The 15,155-nt window shown below is 48.4% G+C and overlaps 1 protein-coding gene across 3 annotated transcripts in view; it reads left to right on the forward strand.

Annotated features, from left to right (window-relative positions):
* LOC149454199 (signal peptide, CUB and EGF-like domain-containing protein 3) overlaps window positions 1-15,155 on the forward strand; it is a 171,534-nt gene that overhangs the window by 104,398 nt on the left and 51,981 nt on the right. For 2 of the 3 annotated variants that reach the window (XM_089687687.1, XM_089687689.1), the window contains one exon: window positions 1,332-1,379. The exons of the other annotated variant lie outside the window; for it this stretch is intronic. In XM_089687687.1, coding sequence (XP_089543813.1) covers window positions 1,332-1,379 — 48 coding nt within the window. The remainder of the gene's footprint in view (window positions 1-1,331; window positions 1,380-15,155) is intronic. 3 annotated transcript variants of the gene reach the window in all.

The raw sequence follows: 15,155 nt of genomic DNA on the forward strand, positions 1-15,155 counted from the left end.
TTAGTTGTCTTTAAGGGTGACATTCTGAACACCACTGCAAGGGTTTCATTCTTCCTAAGGACCACCAACATAAAGAACATTTTTCCCATTGACCCACGATAAATTTCTTTTAGTAAGGGTTCCTCAAGAACCAGAGGCATAGCTTGAAGCTTGTGGGCCCTAATGCAAAAGTAGACCTGGGGTCCCCCTACTACCACCCGCCACCTCGACCATGTGCCAATATACTCCCATAGTGAGTCCAAGAGCCGAAAAAGTTATTTCAGATCTTTATTTAAATATTGAGATGGTAATTCAAAAGATTTTGGAGAAGCTATCCACATGTTGACATACTTCTTCAACTCTTTTTTTATCAATAGCGTGCTTTTCTTCTGAATACTTTGGAGCAGGCGTAGGCAACCTTAAATCCTTTTTTTAAGGCCTAACTAAATAATAAGGAAAACTTAAAAAAATATAATAAAACAAATGTCACTGTAAAAATATATACTGAGCTCAACTTAAAACTGGACAATGTAATTCAGTAGGGTAGTGGACAGTGGTAATAGGGCAGTGGATGGTGTCAGTAGGGTAGTGGGGGTGTCAGGAGGGCAGTAGGACAGTGGGCGGTGTCAGTCAGTAGGGTAGTCGATGATGTCAGTCAGCAGAGCAGTGGACAGTGTCAGTACTGCAATGGACGGTGTCAGTCAGTAGGCAGTAGATGGTGTCTGTAGAGCAGTGGATGTGGTCAGTAGGGCAGTGGACAGTGTCTGTATTTTTTCATTCTTGTTCTTATTCATTCACAAACTGAAGCATCGTAAACACAGTTTACTATCCTTCAGTTATGAATGGACACGGGAGCAATCAGTAACGATCACTCACTGTGTCCATTCAGCAAAGGAAGAGGCCAGTAAATTACATATTTACCAGCTCCTTCTCCAGCTCTCCATCCTGAAACACCCCTCACAGCAGCAGGGTTGCAGGGGAACGAGGGGGGTCCAGGGGAGCACACAGGGGTGGCCCAGGGACAGCAGGAAACAAGTAACCTGAATAGGAGTGCTGGTGGCGGTGGCATATAGAGAAACTGAAGCCTTCCATTTCCTTCCTGCAGCCGCTGATTGGTGGTAGAAGGGAGAGGGGAAGAAGTTGGACCTTTGATGTGGTTGTCCCTCTTGAAAAATTGAGGTTATTCCCTATATACTTTTGTCAAATCCTGTCAAACAAACAATCACAGTAGTGTCCATTTGAACAAAAACATACAAGAATAATACAAAGTAGATTGACGTTACCTTCTATGAAGATGTAATTTGTAATCAGACTGGTTTGATTTTACTGATAGATCACTCTCTTGTAAACAGGGGAGAGACGCTCCGATCAGACTCCTAGTGCCCCGATCTTAGCCAATGGTAAATATTCAGCCTGCTTTCTGTTATCTTTATAGTTTATGTTTGTAAGTATGCATGCTTGTGTGTATAGCTATGACATCCTTAAAACAGGACTGTTGTAGGATCACAGCTAGAAAAACTAGGAAACTAAGTTCATGGCAGAGACAGGAAACAGCACAACCACACTTTGGATGCAATGTTATTTCTGCAAAAAAAAATTGAATGTATGTTCTGCAAATAAAACATTTTGGCAACAACACATAGGCTTATTCAATAAGGCAAGCAGATAAATGCAGTTATCCATAGCAATCAGGGTTTATCTGTCACTGATCTGACTTCAGAAAGATGAAATCTAAATGGTGGCTGAATTGGTTACTGCACTTAGGACATTATTGTTGCTACTTCATTGTTTTAGCTTAATAGTTGTGCTTTAAAGTAGACATGACGTATCACATTATATAAAATATAGCTACGGAAAACTATTTGTGACCTGATTTGGATGTGGATATCATTGCTCTTTAAATACAATCTGATAATAAAGAAGACAGTCTCAGTTAAACATCAGCATATCTGATATTTTACATTGCAATGTCCTTTTGCCAGGCAGCTCTGATCAGGCAAACTTCATACAGTTTCTGGTTACTTGATGCCATCCATTACTTCTTATTGGTTCATTGCTAAGATGGGTTGTTTCAATGACCAATGAGGATGTATGAGTGGTGGAAAGTGGCATGGCATGCAAGCTTAGACACCACCAGAAAGTGCTGAAGTTTTGCTCAAGCAGAACAACCTGGTATTTGGACAAAGGATTGGCAATGAATGTTGCTGCAGATATGTATAGGCACTTTTAGTCACCTCTGCTTAATACCTGTCAGCAGTTTTTTTCTTTTGTTGTTGAAGTAATTTAGGGACTCTATGGTGAGAATAAGAATTAATGGCTCAGTTTAGAGTTCAAGTGTGGGGGACGGGATTAAGCATACTTTAGGGGTTTTGTGTTTTGTGGGTGGGGGTTGCAGTCTAACATTAGGGATAAAGTGTTAAAACAGAATTCCCAAAACAGTTTCATCCAAGGCATGCCATAAATAAATTTCACAGTTGCCAGTGTGCTTATGTTACCTCTCAACTGAGCAGTCCAACTATCAAATGGCTGGTGTAGTAACTGATCACATGTGCAGCATCAGGGCAACTACAGATGACAGACAAAGATGGCAGCTTCCTTTGCTTTAAAGGATAAGAGAGTATAGAGTCAGGTTAAGTATAAGGGTTGGAGGAGATTTAAGTCGGCCTTAGAGCATTCAGCAGGAACCGGACGAGATTTCAACCATGTATGGGCAGGCTGAATGTACCCAAATTGATCGATCTATCAGATTTTACATGTGATTTTTGGTGGCTGTTATAGCCACTAGCAATAATCACTGTGTTATCCAGGCGGGGATGGTTTCCCTCACCTCTCCACCAGGTGAGCACAATGGCTCAGCGGGAAGCATTCCCCTGTCAACACTCAATCAAGCTAAATGTTATAACCAGCTGAACTGTTAAGGGACAAGTTATGTTTTAAAGCAAAACTAAAGTCACCGTACTTACCTCCTCTCCAACAGTCCAAAGTCTGCAAGGTCCCTGCCAGCACCAGTCTTCTAGTGTCAGTCTTCAGGTATATCCATAGGCCCGTACAGGATGACATAACTCCTACACATGCACAGCAGTCACTCATCGCTGCACACAGGGATGATGTAAGCTAAGCTGCACATACACAGCTCAGTCTACATGCAGCAGAAAACTGCGAGAAGGCAGATAGATGTATTTTGTATAGCCCGCCTGCCCACCCACAAGCTTTTGTAAAATGGCTTCAGTTCCACTTTAAGAGTTTGCCCATTTAAGTATTAAAGATTTGTTTTCGGGCTTAGGTTAAAGGGAACTAAACCCATCAATTTAATGGTTTCTCAAAAGAATAATATTCAAGGCATGCTGTGAATAACTGTCATAACTGCTTGCTCAATCTACCAAACTGTCAAACCATCAAATGGTTGGTGTCATAACTGATCTCACGTGCAGCATCATGGCAACTGCAGATCAAACAAAGGCTAACACAAGAGAGAAAACAAATACGTGATATCCAGTTTGGGTTTATATCTGGTGTGTTTAGGTTGCACAGGGGTAAGTGTTAATATTGCGCTTTGTTTATTAGTGTAGTGCTCGCCCCGTTAATGGTAGTTGAATTTTATGGGTCTCCCTAAGCTCTGCATGGCCAGGCAACATGCATTTTCCACATCTTCACACACAGAGTCAGTAAAACAGTCCTGGAGCTTGGTTTTATTATTTTTATTAGGGTTAACAACTTGGATGGGGTCTAGGGGTATATGGGATGGCCAAGGAACTGTAAAACGTGAGGACAACTTCTTAGGAAACACTGTACACTGTACAAAAATGTGGACCAAAAAGTAGCACCTGTCTCTTTAAGGAGCTCTGATGTCCCATTTGGTGTAAATTCTCAGATCCCAGATGAATCCTTCTTCTTTAACCCAGCTGTCCTGAGGCTATCCCTGTGAAAGGGATTCTAAGATCTGCAATTAAGTAGTCCCAGATGAGAACTATAAACATATACAAATCAGCGAGCGCTTAAAACAGCTGCTAATGCACTACAAGGCAACCAAATAACCTCCAAAACACATATAAAATATTGACGTGCAGTGCTTATAAAACCAATTAAATATACCAATGAGGTATGGGATGTACCAAGTGCTCACATGTATAACGTTGTCAGGGCTCCCAGGTATGACCAGAGGTGTGTGACTGAAGCAGGGAAACGCAGACCTCAGATATGTTATAAACAATATAATTTATTAACACTAACAGTACAAACATAAACGCAGTGCAATACTAAAACATAATACAGTGCAAACAAACCAAACCAAACCACCCACAGATAACAGTATATACAAGCAAGCGTCGTCAGGCAGGCCGGGTCAATATCAATTGGGCAGGTAGGTACAGGGGGAGCAAGCGGAGAATAGTCGGGGTCACAGGCCAGGTTCAGCAGGTAGCAAGCAGCATAGTACAGAGGGTCAGACAGAGGAATGGTCAGGGTCACAAGCCAGGATCAGAGCAGAAGTCAGCAAAGGAACAGAAACAGGATGCAGGACAGATACAGGGCCCAGGACAAACACAACACCAAGGCAGAGTCTGCAAGTCTGGCCATCCCTTAAATACCCCAGCATCATCAGTTCCAGGTGTTAGCTGGCTGAAAGGTTGAGTCTCTGATTGCTGGGAGCACCCGCTGGCCAGCCCTGGTACTGCAGATCAAAAGGCAGGTGAGTCCCACCATTGCTGGCCAGTCCATTCCTAACAGTACCCCCCCCTCAAGGAGCGGCCTCAGGACGCTCCAAACAGTCCTAGCTGGGCAAAATGTTCCACCGCCCGGGTCTGGCAACTGGCGGGATATCAAAGACTGGCACACCGGGCAGGACTCCGGGCAGCGGCACACCGGGCTGGACTCCGGGCAGAGGCACATCGAGCAGAGGCACATCGAGCAGAGGCACACCGGGCAGAGGCACATCGGGCAGGACTCCGGGCAGAGGCACATCGGGCAGGACTCCGGGCAGAGGCACACCGGGCAGAGGCACATCGGGCAGGACTCCAGGCAGAGGCACATCGGGCAGGACTCCGGGCAGAGGCACATCGGGCAGGATTCCGGGCAGAGGTACATCGGGCAGGACTCCGGGCAGAGGCACATCGGATTACCAGGCGAAGCAGCAGGCAGCGGGCCACCAGGCGGAGCGGCAGGCACCGGGCCCCCGGGCGGGGCGGCAGGCACCGGGCCCCCGGGCGGGGCGGCAGGCACCGGGCCTCCGGGCGGGGCGGCAGGCACCGGGCCTCCGGGCGGGGCGGCAGGCACCGGGCCCCCGGGCGGGGCGACAGGCACCGGGCCCCCGGGCGGAGCGGCAGGCACCGGGCCCCCGGGCGGGGCGGCAGGCATCGGGCCCCCAGGCGGGGCGACAGGCATCGGGCCCCCAGGCGGGGCGACAGGCATCGGGCCCCCAGGCGGGGCGACAGGCATCGGGCCCCCAGGCGGGGCGACAGGCATCGGGCCCCCAGGCGGGGCGACAGGCATCGGGCCCCCAGGCGGAGCGGCGGGCGCCGGACCCCCAGGCGGAGCGACAGGTCTCGGGCCCTCAGGCGGAGCGGCGGGCGCCGGACCCCCAGATGGAGCGATAGGTCTCGGGCCCTCAGGCGGAGCGGCGGGCGCCGGACCCCCAGGTGGAGCGACAGGTCTCGGGCCCTCAGGCGGAGCGGCGGGCGCCGGACCCCAGGTGGAGCGACAGGTCTCGGGCCCTCAGGCGGAGCGGCGGGCGCCGGACCCCCAGGTGGAGCGACAGGTCTCGGGCCCTCAGGCGGAGCGGCGGGCGCCGGACCCCCAGGTGGAGCGACAGGTCTCGGGCCCTCAGGCGGAGCGGCGGGCGCCGGACCCCCAGGTGGAGCGACAGGTCTCGGGCCCTCAGGCGGAGCGGCGGGCGCCGGACCCCCAGGTGGAGCGACAGGTCTCGGGCCCTCAGGCGGAGCGGCGGGCGCCGGACCCCCAGATGGAGCGACAGGTCTCGGGCCCTCAAGCGGAGTGGCAGGTGCCGGACCCCCAGGCGGAGCGACAGGTCTCGGGCCCTTAGGCGGAACGACAGGTCTCGGGCCCCCAGGCGGGGCGGCGGGCACCGAGTCACCAGGCACAACAGTGGGCTCCGAGTCAACTGGGATGACCGCTGGCACTGGGTCAGACATTGGATCGTCTGGCTGGACAGCGGGCATCGGGTCACCAGGCATCAGGTCATTGGGCTCGACAGCGGGCACCGCGTCATCTGGCAAGGCAGTGGGCTCCGAGTCAACTGGTATGACCGCGGGCACTGGGTCAGACATTGGATCGTCTGACTGGACAGCGGGCACTGGGTCACCAGGCATCAGGTCATTTGGCTCGACAGCGGGCACCGCGTCATCTGGCAAGGCAGTGGGCTCCGAGTCAACAGGCACGACAGTGAGCACCGGGGCATCAGGTACCGGATTGTCTGGCTCGACAGCGGGCATCGGGTCACCAGGTATGACAGCGGGCACTGGGTCACCAGGCATCAGGTCATTTGGCTTGTCAGCGGGCACCGCGTCATCTGGCAAGGCAGTGGGCTCCGAGTCAACTGGTATGACCGCGGGCACTGGGTCAGACATTGGATCGTCTGACTGGACAGCGGGCACTGGGTCACCAGGCATCAGGTCATTTGGCTCGACAGCGGGCACCGCGTCATCTGGCAAGGCAGTGGGTTCCGAGTCAACAGGCACGACAGTGAGCACCGGGGCATCAGGTACCGGATTGTCTGGCTCGACAGCGGGCATCGGGTCACCAGGTATGACAGCGGGCACTGGGTCGCCAGGCATCAGGTCATCTGGCAAGGCAGTGGGCACCGCGTCACCAGGCATTGGATCGTCTGGCTCGACAGCGGGCATTGGGTCACCAGGTATGACAGCGGGCACTGGGTCACCAGGCATCAGGTCATTTGGCTTGCCAGCGGGCACCGCGTCATCTGGCAAGGCAGTGGGCACCGGGTCACCAGGTATGACAGCGGGCTCTGAGTCAATTGGCACGACAGCGGGCACTGGATCAGGTACCGGATCATCTGGATCAACAGCGGGCATCGAGTCAACTGGCCTAATAGGATCGTCGGGCTGGATCAGTTCATCCTGCTGAGTAGCGGCATCAGGCTGAATGCAGGCATCAGGCCGAGTAGAGGCATCAGGCCGAGTAGAGGCTTCAGGCCGAGTAGAGGCTTCAGGCCGAGTACAGGCATCAGGCCGCGTAGAGGCTTCAGGCTGAGGAGAGGCTTCAGGCCGCATAGAGGCTTCAGGCCGAGGAGAGGCTTCAGGCTGAGGAGAGGCTTCAGGCCGCGTAGAGGCTTCAGGCTGCGTACAGGCATCAGTCTGAACCACGGAAGGCAGGCTCACCGGTTTGGATACTGGCAGGATGGTATTGGTTGGAAAGAATTTTCGCTTTTTTCTGGTTTTAACTACTGGAGCACTGCAAGTAAACGCAGGTCTGCAAACGAATGGAGCAGCTGGAGACAGAGAAGAACTGGAGGATGGAACAGGAGAGGGAGCAGTTGCTACACAGGGCTTTTTTACAGGGTTAAAGGCAGGATAGGTGCAGCGAGTGGGAACAGGGTACTGACATGCGGTAGATAGCCAAGTATACTGGGCTGTAACTGGAGGAGCTGGTGGGAATACAGGAGTAGAGTTAGAAGCAGGACTGGGTCTTTGTAAGCTGACTGAGGCTGGGTGCAACAAATCTGTCCATGTCTGCAGTAGGGGTTGAACAAAGCTGAGTTTACACAAAGTCTGTCTGGTCAATGACTGCACTGCGTTTATACAATCTCTCAGTGTCTGTGGTGAACATGTGGAATAACGCTCCAGAAAGTAACCCACATCATCCTCTAATAACCACACCAGGGACTCTACCTGGTCTGCACTAAATGGTGGCAAAAATTCATCCCTGCATTCGGGGAAACCAGATGAAACCAACTCAACACAAACCTGAATCAATGGCTGCACCATAGAGGAAACTGTGCCCTGATCTACTAGAACATGAGCGAGCCGTATACATTCTAGCAGTTCATCCCGGGTATACTCCTTCAGAGTCTGATAAGCATACTCTCTGTCATCAAGCACTAGCAGAGATAAATACTCAACCTCATCTAGATCCATCCTTCCCATCAACAAGCCAAGATGGCTTCCCTGTGCAGCCACTTCTGGTCAGGATTGGCCTTGGTGTAATGTCAGGGCTCCCAGGTATGACCAGAGGTGTGTGACTGAAGCAGGGAAACGCAGACCTCAGATATGTTATAAACAATATAATTTATTAACACTAACAGTACAAACATAAACGCAGTGCAATACTAAAACATAATACAGTGCAAACAAACCAAACCACCCACAGATAACAGTATATACAAGCAAGCGTCGTCAGGCAGGCCGGGTCAATATCAATTGGGCAGGTAGGTACAGGGGGAGCAAGCGGAGAATAGTCGGGGTCACAGGCCAGGTTCAGCAGGTAGCAAGCAGCATAGTACAGAGGGTCAGACAGAGGAATGGTCAGGGTCACAAGCCAGGATCAGAGCAGAAGTCAGCAAAGGAACAGAAACAGGATGCAGGACAGATACAGGGCCCAGGACAAACACAACACCAAGGCAGAGTCTGCAAGTCTGGCCATCCCTTAAATACCCCAGCATCATCAGTTCCAGGTGTTAGCTGGCTGAAAGGTTGAGTCTCTGATTGCTGGGAGCACCCGCTGGCCAGCCCTGGTACTGCAGATCAAAAGGCAGGTGAGTCCCACCATTGCTGGCCAGTCCATTCCTAACAAACGTGCTAAGATAAAATTCAACATAAGTGAAAAATAAGTGTAATAATATCATCAAAGTGCTTCAGTAATAAATAAACTTATAGTCCTTGTGGAAGTGAACAAATACATTAATGTACGTAAATCTGTGACATTGAGTGAAGATCTACATTCAAGTGATCATGAATCATATTCAATGTGCTGATGAGATATTCGGTGTTGTGCCAGGGATATAGTAAAATTACGCACTCACCAGAGGTGCATTTTTAATATGCATATATGTGTATGGTATGTTCAGCCAGAGGTCCCCTTTAAGGTGGAACGGATGATGCAGCCTGGAAAGGAATCTCCCTCCTCTGGATCCTGAGCAGCTCTGCTGCTGTCTTGCACAATGGGCTCTGTAAATTATTTAGCTTGATGTGGAGCCCACTGTTTGGTCCTCCTACTCTCACCACAGTCCGCTGCCCCTGGTTCCCGCCTTCGGTGCTCGGCTCTCAGCGGCTCCGCCAGCAGCAGCGGCCATTCATCACCAGGTAAGGAGAGACACAGCGATCGCCGATCACACCGAGGCTGACGAGCACTTTAACCCGAGTGAGGGACAATCAGGTAGATCCCGGGATAGGCAGACGGCTGCTTGGAGCCCCAGACTATGGCTCGCATAGGAAGGCTGAAGAGAATGTTCATCGACCAGACAGACTAGCCAGGAGCACCTGATGAGATCTAGTTGGGTACTGCATCTGACCGCCCTCTCCCCTCTCTGGTCCAGGGGGTATAGAAGTACTCACACCTTTCCTGTTTGCTTGTTGGGTTACAACTGCTTTCAGGCATTACGCTGGACTGGCTCCTTCCCTGCTGACAGGATGTCTTCCCTAGGAGACTTGTTGCACATTGGAGATCCCTTCCATCCAGCACCAGCCTTTAGGTAGGGCCCCTCCCAGGCTCCACACTCCAGCACCTTCTCTCAGTCAACCTTCTACCCAACTCCCCTGCTGCACAAGCTCTGCCACATTTAAGGGTTGCTCTAAGCCACCATGCCTGACCTCCTGTCTGGGGATTGGCCAAGTTCCCTCAAACATGCAACTCTGGGCCTCTTCCCCTCCTCTACCCCTCTTCAAGAAAGTTCTAGTAGTTTCTGGAAGGGTAGGAGGGCTCCATAGCCCTAACCTGCAGAGCCTCCCAGCCTCTCCTGAGGTGACCTCTCAGCCTCACTCCCAGGCTGACTCATCTAGCAAGCCTCTGATCCACAAAAATCCTATCTAGCTAAACTAGAGAGTGCTACATCTATGCAACGTAAGGCAAGCTGCAGTAGCGACACTAGTTCTCAATTCAGGGAACCTCTTGCTGAAATCTAGCAGTCCTGGATACCCAATACCTTCAACAAGTTAACAGATATTTGTGGGCTGTAGAAACAAAAAGAGTATGAAGAGTGTTACAGAAACACAGGAAAATCATAACTATACTGTATATGCCTAGTAACTTGAATCCAGGACTATAGTGCTGCAAGGCAAGAAAGTAACCCTTTCAGCCAATGTGAAAAATGTGTAAGTTTTGATTACCTTTCTTATTACGCCTCATATGAAGGTTAGATTACATTTAAGACATCAATGCAGAAATCTGAAAATTAAAAATGATTTGCGATTTTTTTCTTTCAGTTGTACATAGCAATAGAGCCATCTACAGGCTAAATGTGATCCTTCAAAATTAATGCTATAGTGTGGGAAAATCTGAACTGCAGTATTTATTTAGTGACACATACGTTTTCCTGCCTTTGGCATTTTAAACAACATGCTAAATCTATTTTTATGAACTGAAAGTGATAATTCAGTGGAAACAGTGAGTGTGATGTATGCTGAGAGGTTGTTTGCCATTGCTACACAATTTTCAGTGGTTCGGTGAGAGTGCTGTGTTCCTTTAAGGTAAATAATCATTAGAACACCATCGTGCAGGCATGTCAGCAGTGCCTAAAGAAGTAACCCCAGAGAAAAGGCAAAATATGAGACTTTCCAAATAAAGTAAAATGTGCTACTAAACAGTGGCGTCCCTAGGGGGTACGAGTCGCACCGGGTGACACCACAGGGGGTGCAGGAGCAGGATGCCAGCAGAGCTTCTGGGCTCCGTGAAGGTCCTGGCCAGTTATTTTGGTGATCCCGGATTACAGACAGTGACAACTGTCCCCAAAGTAGCAGTAAAATGAGTATCCCCGGTGTAGCGGTAAAATGAGTGAAGATATGTATCCCCTGAAGCAACTGTGCATGTGCCGGTTTCAGGCCGAAGAAGCCAATCACTGATCTCCGACCTTAGCACAGAGCTGCCACACTTAACACCTTACAGGCTGCAAACTGCTAAAGCTGATCCCGCAGATCACTATGGGCTGCAAGATCAGTTAACCCCGTATAGGTTCAACCTATACGGAGTTAACTGATATTGCAACCCATAGTGATCCACGAGATCGGCTTCTTCGGCCTGAAACAGGCACATGCGCAGTTGCTTCAGGGGATACATATCTTCACGGGTCGGGACACTCATTTTACCACTACAGCGGCACCACTCCTTCCTCTCCTACCACACCGGGTGACACCAACCCTAGGGTCGCCTATGCTACTAAATGGATTCCTCAAGTTGCTATGGCACATAAAGCATGCTAAACAGTACCATTTAAATGAAATGCAATATTCTTGACTGAGAGTCCATTTGAGAATGCTTGAAAGCCCAACTGAACCTTCAGCTTAAATCAGCCAAATGCATCACATGTGCATCAAAAACAAAAGATGTGCAAATTCTATTAATTTGTCGTGATTAAAATCAACCACAGCACAGAGTAGAAAGCTTATGCCCTGCCAGTTGTAAAGTATAACCCTGAGAAGCAGTGATCTGCACCATACTGAGTCAGACCTCTCCAATCAGCAGGGAGAATGAGCTTGGTTGATTGCAAAGCTATAGCTCTGTGTCATGAGTGGGTGTGTCAGACCTTTGGTGCTACAGCCTAAGTAAAAAAAAAGCCTGTCCCCTGCCAGTAGCAGCAGAGTGGCACCCTTTCTGTGTGGAAGCAGTGGTCTCTCTGTAGAGACCTAACATGCCCCTGCTGATTCAGATTTATATCTCTGGGCTGCTTGCTGACTGAAGATCTCTGGATCTGACTTAGCAGCGGGGGTGCCAGCCTCTGCAGGGAGACTACTGCTTCCACACAGAGGGTAAATGTCCCACTCTACAGCATGCTCTTCAGGATTGTCTACTCAAGCTGTGGCTTCTTTTTAAAGACAAGCTGTAAAACTTTGCTGACATGTAGGGAGATTTACTAAAACTGGAGCACACAGAATCTGGTGCAGCTGTACATAATAATCAGTTAGCTTCTGACTTCAGCTTGCTCAATTAAGCTTTGACACTAAAACCTGGAAGCTGATTGGTTACTATGCAGAGCTACACCAGATTCTATGTGCACCAGTTTTAGTAAATCTCCCCCGTTTTGTTTTAATGCACCTGGAATGAATTTAGCTAATTTAAACTGAAGGTTCAATTTAGTATTAAAGTTCAACTGCACACATTTGTTTCTTATACAAGTCTGTTCCCTCAACCTCAGCCTCCCTCCCCCATTATAAAATTTAAGGTCCCAAAGCAGCACTCCTGCTTTCCTTGTTCCAGCACTCCTTGACTCCCTTCAGTCCTGGTCACAGCGCCTTGAAAGATGCCCAGCATAATCTAACAAACCTGAGAGCATTGTAATGAACTTATTATGACCCTGCGCTCCTTGTTTATGGCATTTTTGTCCTAGTTGCCACAGTGCATTGTTGGTTGTAAAGGGTTACTTTAACAAGTCATGAAGAATTTAATTTAATTGTATATTGATATTTTTTTCAGTATAAATGTACTGCTTCCAAAACAGTAAGTTATATTTTTTCTAACTTTGGATTGGTTGGATTGGCAAAAGGTCTTTACTTTAATGCATTCTCTGCATTAGGGTAAAAAAATCTTTTAATAGGAGCTCACCCCCAGCCCCCCTAATACTTACCTGAGTCCAATCTTGATCCAGCCCTGTGCATGTCTGCAATAGCTCCTTTCCTTGAGCCCACAGGAGTGACACCATAGGAAGTGACTTTGTATGAGGGCATCCTGCAGGGGAGAGGAGCCGGAAGCACTGGCAGTGGATCCTAGCATAGGATGATCTGGGCTGCTCTGTACAACTGCACAGAGCAGGTAACGATGACATGTTTGTTATTTTATTTAAAATAATACAAAGCTTTACAAACACTTTAAAGTTCAGCTTTGTTTTTTAAATGTGTCCCTGCAGCAGTAAAAAAAAATGCAATACTTCCATCTGGAGTATTCTATTTTTTATCAAGAGGTCCTCAGTCTTCCAGGATGAATGATGCCCAGTGTCAATTAACACAGAAGACTTAGGCCTCAAGCACACTGCACATTTGGACCAAGAGCATGAGGCTCCAGCATTTAGTGGAAGATACAGATGGAACATCCATCCCCACTACCAGCAAGCCTGTATGGTCTCAAATGCTACAATGTACTGCTTGCATTCTGGGCTGTGCATCCACACACAGAGCTGCTCAAACTGAGCCGCTGCATTCCAATTGACATGAATGGGACTGCCTACACATGGATGTATGGAACATCTGTGCATCCCCATGCAGGTACTACAAGTCTATGAGTGCCTGAATGCTGATGGGGCTGAACAGTGCACTGAGTGTTACAGGCATTCGTTTCTGAGCACATACTACTCTAACTGTCCCACTTGGTGCACTGTCTAGTCCTGTCTAGCAGCTGTCATCCATCCTCTCATAGATGTTTACAGGATGCCAGCAGTGGCGCTGGGTAGTGCACCAGTACCTTCTTCCACACCTATATGCCAGAGCCTCATGCACTGAGACTAAATGCCCAGTGTGCATTAGGCCTTAAGAGATCCTGGGTGTGAAAAAGATGAGTATTAAAAAAGGAGCATAAAATGGTGCTGGTGGTCTCCAGGGGGGAAGTGATAACACTAGGAGGTCTGAGGGGCTGATCCCATATTTGGGCTTTTGGGCGAATTTCTATTAATTTAAAGTAGACCGAATACCAGACATATTTTTTCATGTCACTTGCATACAACATAAATAATGTATACATGTAACCAGGGGCGTATTTACCACAAGGCAAACAGGCACTTGCCTAGGGCAGTATTTTTCAGGGGGACAGCACCTCCCCCCCCAGAAGAAGGGATGAAAGAAGGGACACGCATGCCATAGAAACCAGGTGGGATCCGAGGGTGGGGGCAGACGTCTTTTGTGTTGTCTAGGGTAGCACAAAACCTAAATACACCACTGCATGTAACAGTTACAGGTGGTCAAAGCGATCGCGGTATTCTTTCTATCAATGCCTTCATCTTCAATACACCACCGACAGGGTGTTCTAGTCATCCCCTTCTCTACTAAAATGCATTCTTTTCTTTGTTGCGGTTGGAGAGTTCCCTCACTTTTTGTCTGGGGAATCTGTTGACATCATGACAGTAAGTAACTGAAAATCTCTCTACCAGAACATTGTTTAATACCTTATAGAACAGCCTTTCTCAAACAGGGTTACATGGAACCCCAGAGTTTCTCCAAAGGTTGCATGGAGTTACTTGAGCATAGAGAAATTATTACCACTCCATCCTTTTTTTGTAGTTATGGATAGAGTGGAGAGGGATTAGAACGCCTGTCAGTTTTTGTTTCTGTCTGTTTTCCCTTTAGGGAGTTTCATCCTCTCAATTTGCCCTGTTTACCATTATCATTGAAAGTGAAAGGTTCCCAAGGAATTCCCTTAATTTGCTCTCCCTTAATTTCCTCTCACTTTCTGTTTGGCTATGGGACAAGAAATGAAGAGAAATCTCCACAATGGGACACAGACGGTGCAAAAAAAAAAGCTGACGGGTTATAACACTCCCTCGTTCTATCCAAAATGTAAAAAATTAAAAATAGTTTTGCCTATAGTTCTACTTTAAACCTGACTCTAATGGGTTTTTATTAAAAAGAGGCCATTCTTCCCACTGAATACCTATATAAAGAGCATGCTTCCTATTGACCACCAATACAAGAAGCATCCTCCCTCCTGACCACCAATGTATCCATCAAAGTCAATACTGAAAAGGCCCATGCTCACAAGAGTTTTCAGGATTGTTATAATGTTTGGGCTTTGTACATTTGGTCAACGTGTATTAAATTACCCACTAGGATATGTAACCTGTATAACTGATCAGTTAACAGCCTTTTTTTTTTCTTCCATTGACTAGCTTAAAAATGTGCTCTGGGACATTTTATATTGTATGTAGTTTTAGCAATATTACCCAATGAAGGTTGCAGCACCAAGAGGAAGTTTATTAAAGCCCAAAATAACATTTGCAAAATTGGCAACAGTTTTGTCAGGACAAGTAACAGATTCTTGACAACTACAGAGTACAACAGTTAGTAGTAGGA

Source organism: Staurois parvus, unplaced genomic scaffold, assembly GCF_062004578.1.
Source record: "Staurois parvus isolate SC_StPar_1 unplaced genomic scaffold, SC_StPar_1.0 ptg000435l, whole genome shotgun sequence".
In the NCBI taxonomy this organism is placed as follows: domain Eukaryota; kingdom Metazoa; phylum Chordata; class Amphibia; order Anura; family Ranidae; genus Staurois; species Staurois parvus.